The sequence below is a fragment of the Grus americana genome, chromosome 23, assembly GCF_028858705.1.
Source record: "Grus americana isolate bGruAme1 chromosome 23, bGruAme1.mat, whole genome shotgun sequence".
Lineage (NCBI taxonomy): Eukaryota > Metazoa > Chordata > Aves > Gruiformes > Gruidae > Grus > Grus americana.
In genome coordinates this window covers 3,302,780-3,308,908 of record NC_072874.1, presented here as the reverse complement: position 1 = coordinate 3,308,908, position 6,129 = coordinate 3,302,780, and the positions used below count along the sequence as shown (strand labels likewise).

The 6,129-nt window shown below is 60.5% G+C and overlaps 1 protein-coding gene across 1 annotated transcript; it reads left to right on the top strand.

Moving 5' to 3' along the window:
- Positions 1-4,283: 4,283 nt before the first annotated feature.
- On the top strand, positions 4,284-5,605 carry POU3F1 (POU class 3 homeobox 1). Its single transcript, XM_054802145.1, has one exon. The coding sequence runs from the start codon at positions 4,284-4,286 to the stop codon at positions 5,406-5,408; it is 1,125 nt and encodes a 374-aa protein (XP_054658120.1). The 3' UTR covers positions 5,409-5,605.
- The last annotated feature ends 524 nt before the right edge of the window (positions 5,606-6,129 follow it).

The following is a 6,129-nucleotide window of genomic DNA, read 5'->3' as shown; positions in this document are numbered from 1 at the left end:
AGTACCCACAGTGTGCTCGGAACTGGGTGACTCCTGAAGAGGTGAGCCTAACCCTGTTCAAAGAGACACTGCAACCGAAAAGGACTTTCTCTCTGGACTGAAGATTGTTGGGGTGACCACAACCGTGTTTTCCCAAAGGGGTGGCTTCCAGGGCATGCAGCTGCAGGGTGAGAGCCTCTCCCGTAACTCTGTTGTTCGGCACTTGCCATACCTCCTGGACCTAAACCTGACAGGATCCAGCTCATCTTCTTTTCTCAAATTGATTTTTGTCTTCTGTGTGGGAGTCTTGTTGACCTGGAGGTAGAAACAGCACTGTCTTTGTTGTTTTGCCTTAGAAGAGAAAGCAGTCCTAACCCCAGGCCAGGTGAAAGCCCTTGCGACGCACCTGAATTCACTAGGTCAGATGGGATTTGTCCAGTAAACGAGGACATGACGCTGCGCGCTCACTTCACAGGGGTCAGTAGATACATCATTCCGCGGTGTAACTCCAGAACAGGCTTCCAGTCTGTACCAGTGCAGAAGAGAAAGCTGGTGCTGTTCAACCCCAATAAAACTGCAGGCTGGAGGGATTGCCCCGCTCCGAGCCCCTCCTGCTCCAGTGCCCGGATTCGCCCGTTACGGCTGATGGCACTGCGACGTTAAGCGTTGCAGAACCTTCTGGCATCACACATAGCAGCTGAACCTAATCTGAGAGGGAAGTGGACACGGGGAACTGGCACGCCTGGCATGCACGGGGAGGATTCCTCCGGCCCCTTTGAGACAGGCTTGCAGCCGTGACGTCCCGACACGACGCGGCCCCTTGTCGCAGATCATCCCCAAGCAACAGCAAGCCCGAGCATCCCTGCTACCTGGAGCCGGTCGGGGAGCGCAGCGTGCGCTGCATAGCCGTCATCCCCCTTGCTGCGCACAGCGGGCTCGGGCTCCGCTTTCCTACGTGTCAAGCTTGCCTCGTTATTTCGGTCCTCCCACCAGCCTCAGATCCAGCTGCATTAGGCAGGTTTTGATGCTGTCACAGTCACACAGAGAATGAATCATATCGAACATTGTCCATGGGGTTGTTTATTCCTTCAAGCGGGAATGGACTGCATGCCAATATTCCTGGTAAGGCATAATGAAGGAACTAGCTTTTGCTAGGAATCTTGGATGCCCTCCTACAGGTGTTTGCTGGATGATACAGCTCTGGAAAAGCTATGTAAAAATAGTAATACATGTAATAAAAATATCTTTTAAAAAAAGCAGAGACGCTTTCAACATACTGAAATATTGACAGGGTCTTTGAAAGAGCACACCGCCTCAGTAGCACACCTCAGTGGGGAGAGGGACACCAGGAACACAAATATGCACATCCAGCTCCTGAAGTGAGTGCTTGTTTGGACATATCTTAACCCTTCCCATGAACCTTACTGAGGGTCAGCACTCTCCTTTTTTGCTTTTACCTCCTTCATGTTGTTTTACAAAAGAGATACTTTGCCACCTGGCTCTCGCTTCTGGAGTTGGAGTTGCTGAGAAGGGGGTTAAATGGGAATTTCTCATGTTCGTCTGTTCTTTGCTGTTTCCAGTCTTTAAATTCAACTTTTATTAAGAAAAACAAGCCCAGAGCACAAGCTGTGCACAATGCCTTGGTTTGAAAAGATCATTTGATCACTCATAAACCGATGCTACTGTGTAAACGGTCTGTGATGGGGACCTAAGTTGTCACACACAGTGTGTTTTCTCCTTCAGTGACTTCTGAAATACATAAACAGATAAAAGTTTGAATCACGATCCAGTCCTCAGCCTTTGGAAATTATTCATTTCTACTAATGATTTACTGATTTACACACAGCTTATTTTGCATAAAGTTAGAGCCGAGCACATTTATTCATTGCGATTCCCTTAAAAATGGTTATAAATATCAAAAGCAATTGGCTACCAAAAATTTGAATATTATGGCACTGCATCATGGAGAGTTGACATGAATATGAGTCTAGGTCAGAAAAAAAAAATACAGAAAATGCTTAACCAAGTATGATATTTTACAGCATGTCACTGAATCATCTGAAAGGCTTGTATTCATTACAAATGTACGCAGTGTTTGCAAAGGATTCCTCAGGAAAAAAAAAAAGGAGACCATTATTCTCCTAATGAAATGTGCTCTGTGATCTATGAAACCCATCTCTTCTGCAAAGTCCACCCTCTTTCTAGGGCCGTATACCTGAAAAGAGATACTGGGTGCAGTGAAAGGAACCGATTGCACATCATTCCGCAGCCAAAAATGCGCCTGTTCAATCCCAAACTTGGCTGTTTTGGCAAGGACAGTGCAAAACGGAGCCTGCCAGCAGCAAGGTATGTCACTCTTGTAGCTGTTCACTCCGTGATTCAGCGAAACAAGGGCCAGCAGCTCCCCCATCCCGACGTGATGCCTGAGCCTTTGCCACGGGCAAGCACCGATCCTGCTGCTGACGGTTTGGCCCTCGGCTGCTAAAGGGCAGGAGCAGTTCCTGCTGGGTTGGGTGTTGTCACCCCACCCGCTGCAAGCCTGGAGGAGGAGACGGACCTTTCCAGCCTGGAGCCATCCCATCCAACCAGGGTGAACCAGGAGGGGTCCGTTGCACGCCAAATCGGAGTGATCCCAGGGCAGGAACCTCAGTGGGTGTGGGCAGTGCCTTCACCCTGCCACCCCGCAGCGCCAGGGGCTTGTTTCACCACAGCCTGCAGGGCCGTCATCGTGCCGGCACGAGGTGGGCAGTGCAAGTAGGGATTCACACCGGGCAGCGCAGTGTGCTGCACGCTCACCGGCGTGGGGTGTTGGAGCAGCCCTGCTTGGTTCCCCCAGGCTCAGAAGCCAACATTGGCTCTTCTGCCTGCTGGCTCCACAGTCCCAGCACGTAGGGCTGGAGTCACCCGAGTCCAAATCACCGCTTTGGTGCACTGAAACGGCAAAAGCGCCTTCAACGCAGAGGGAAGGGATGTGGCCCACCTTCTCAGGAAAAGCCTTTCAGGAGGCAGCAGTTAATGTCCTTAGCAGCAGAGAGCCACCCTGCCCACATGTCTCTTCTCTACCGGGGGAGAGCAGGGCATCTGTGTGCGGCTATTGACATGTTACACTCGTACACATATTGATCCGGTGGTTCATTGTTCACCCAAGCCCTTGGCAAAGGTCACTGTCTCTGCTCCTATTTTACAAATGGGAGCACAGAGGCAAAGATTAATTTTCAGAAGTGATTAATGTTCCTGGTGCCCATCCTGATTCACTTTGGGCCTCAAGCCCCAAATGAAGTCTGCAGCTGGGTTAATTAAGGTGTCCCTTGCCCCTCTCTCCCAGCGCTGCCAGACACGGCCGTTGCTTGTTGTCATTGTCTTTTCCCACAAACTCCTCCGCCCTTTATCCTGTGCCAACCCTCAAACCGGCTCAGAGACTTGCCTCTGAGCCTGCTCCCAAGACCCGCATTTCCCGTGATGCCCAAACGATCCCAGCTCCTCGTTTCTTGGCCCTCGGTGCTTTATCCTACGGGGCGTTTAGGACGGAGCTCCCACCTTCCCAGGGTCCAGGGGCCACGTTTACCAAAACGGTCAATCAGGACTTTCAATGGCCGAGAAGCTCTAGATTACCGCAGGGCTGGCCGGCCAAGGACCAGTGGCTACCCCTGCACAGCAGCTGCCAGGAGGCCACGTCCCCCACCTGCTTTGCAGCAGCCCAAGGCCACAGGGCAGAGCGGGCAGAGCCACCCCCCGCGACCCGCCCGGTGCCCCGCAGGCCCGTTGGGCACGGAGACCGCGGGGCAGAGCCCTGCACCGTTGGGCTCTGCAGCGGGCCGGGCCGTGCCGGGCCGGGCCGTGGGGCGCAGAGCGGTTGCCGAGCTGCGGTGGTGCCGCCGGTGCTGCGCGGGCCGGGCCGGGCTGTCGGGACCGCCCGCCGCGCCGAGGCACGTGCCCCCGAACCCGCCGGCGCCCAGGCCCCGCGCCTCCGCGCTCGCGGCCGGCCCACGTGGCCGATCGCAGCTCGGCATGAATGAACCGCCCTCCTCCAATCGGCGTCCGCCCCGCCGGCGGGCGCACGCGGACTCCCCCGCCTAGCGCCTCCGCCGGCCAATCCCGCGGCAGCGGCCGCCCGCCGCCGGCCAATGGCGGCGGGGAGCGCGGGGCGGCGCCCCGCGCCGGCGGCGCCCTATGGCGGAGCGGCGCGGGCCGCCGGCGGCGGCGGGCGGGCCAATGGGGCGAGGGGGCGGGGCCGGCGCGCGGCGGCCCGGCGCCCCGGCGCGCGGCTCTAAAGCGCGGCGCGGCGCGGCACAGCGCAGACGGCCATGGCCGCCACGGCACAGTACCTGCCGCGCAGCGCCGCGCTGATGCACCCTGACGGGGACCGGCTGCACCAGGGCACCACGTACCGCGAGGTGCAGAAGATGATGCACCACGAGTACCTGCAGGGGCTGGCCCCCGCCGCCGGGCACGCCGTCGGGCTGGCGCACCACCAGTGGCTGCCCAGCGCCGGCACGGACTGGGGCAGCGGCGGGGGCGGCGGGGGCGCGCACCTCCCGCCCGCCGAGCACGCCAAGGGCGGCCCGCCGGGACCCCGCGAGGAGCTGTCCGCCGCCGCTTTCCACCACCGCCCGCACCTGGTGCACCAACCGGCGGCGGCGGCGGCGGGCGGCGCGGCGGGCGGCTGGGCGCAGGGCGGAGCGCACCACCTGCCGCCCATGTCGCCGCCGTCGGGGCAGCCGCTGCTCTACGCGCAGCCCTACGCGGGCCTCAACGGGATGCTGGGCCCGCCGGCGCCCGCGCTGCACCACGGGCTGCGCGATCCGCTGGGCGCCGAGGAGGCGGGCGCCCATGAGCTGGCGGCCTCGCCGCCGCCGTTGGGGCCGCCCGAGCCGTCGGATGAGGACGCGCCCAGCTCCGACGACCTGGAGCAGTTCGCCAAGCAGTTCAAGCAGCGGCGGATCAAGCTGGGCTTCACGCAGGCCGACGTGGGGCTGGCGCTGGGCACCCTCTACGGGAACGTCTTCTCGCAGACGACCATCTGCCGGTTCGAGGCGCTGCAGCTGAGCTTCAAGAACATGTGCAAGCTGAAGCCGCTGCTCAACAAGTGGCTGGAGGAGACGGACTCCAGCACGGGCAGCCCCACCAACCTGGACAAGATCGCGGCGCAGGGCCGGAAGCGCAAGAAGCGCACCTCCATCGAGGTGGGCGTCAAGGGCGCCCTGGAGAACCACTTCCTCAAGTGCCCCAAGCCCTCGGCGCACGAGATCACCTCCCTGGCGGACTCCCTGCAGCTGGAGAAGGAGGTGGTGCGGGTCTGGTTCTGCAACCGGCGGCAGAAGGAGAAGCGCATGACGCCGGCCGGGGTCCCGCACCCGCCCATGGAGGACGTTTACGCACAGGCGGACACGTCGCCGCTGCACCACGCGCTGCCCGGCGCCGTGCAGTGACTGCCCGGCCCCGCCGCCGTCCGCGGCCCCGACGGCGGCGGGAGCGGGCGGCGGGAGAGACGCGCTTTAATTTATTCCTCAGACTGGCCCGGCCGCGCCCGCTCCGCGCTGTATTTATTCGCCCGCCACGGGCGCCCTGCGCGCCGGAGCCGCCCGCGGCCGCAGCAGCAGTAGCCAAAGGTTTGCGATCTCTAATTTATTCCTTTCCTCGCGTGGCCGCCGCGGCGGCGGCGCCCCCGGCCCGGTCCGGTCCCGCTCCGCCCGGCCCGGGCTCGCCCGGAGGACGCTTCGATATCATTTCCCGGCCCGTTTCTATTTATTTTCTAACCGTGCGCGGAGCTCTCTTCCCTCCCGTTGGTGGGTTCGGTCCGGTCCATCCCCTTGGGTTTCGGTTTTTGTTTGTATCTTTATTGCAAAACCAATGTAGACTGCGAGGGTACGTTTCTATTTATGTTATAGTAAATATTTTATTACTTGCATAAACCATTTACCCAGGAACCGGTCTCGTGTCGTCTTTGCGGGCTGCGGCGCCCATCCGGGAGCGGCCCGGGGCCGGAGGAGCCCGGCGGTGGGGGCCGGGGCCGGGAGCGGTGCCTCCTTCCCCCCCCCCCCCCCCGCCCCGGGGCTCGCTTCGTCGCGGCGCTTCGTTCCCGGGGCCCCGTCCCTCTGCAGCGACCGCCGGCGGCTGACGAGACCCCCCCCCGTTACCCCCTCTCGGAGC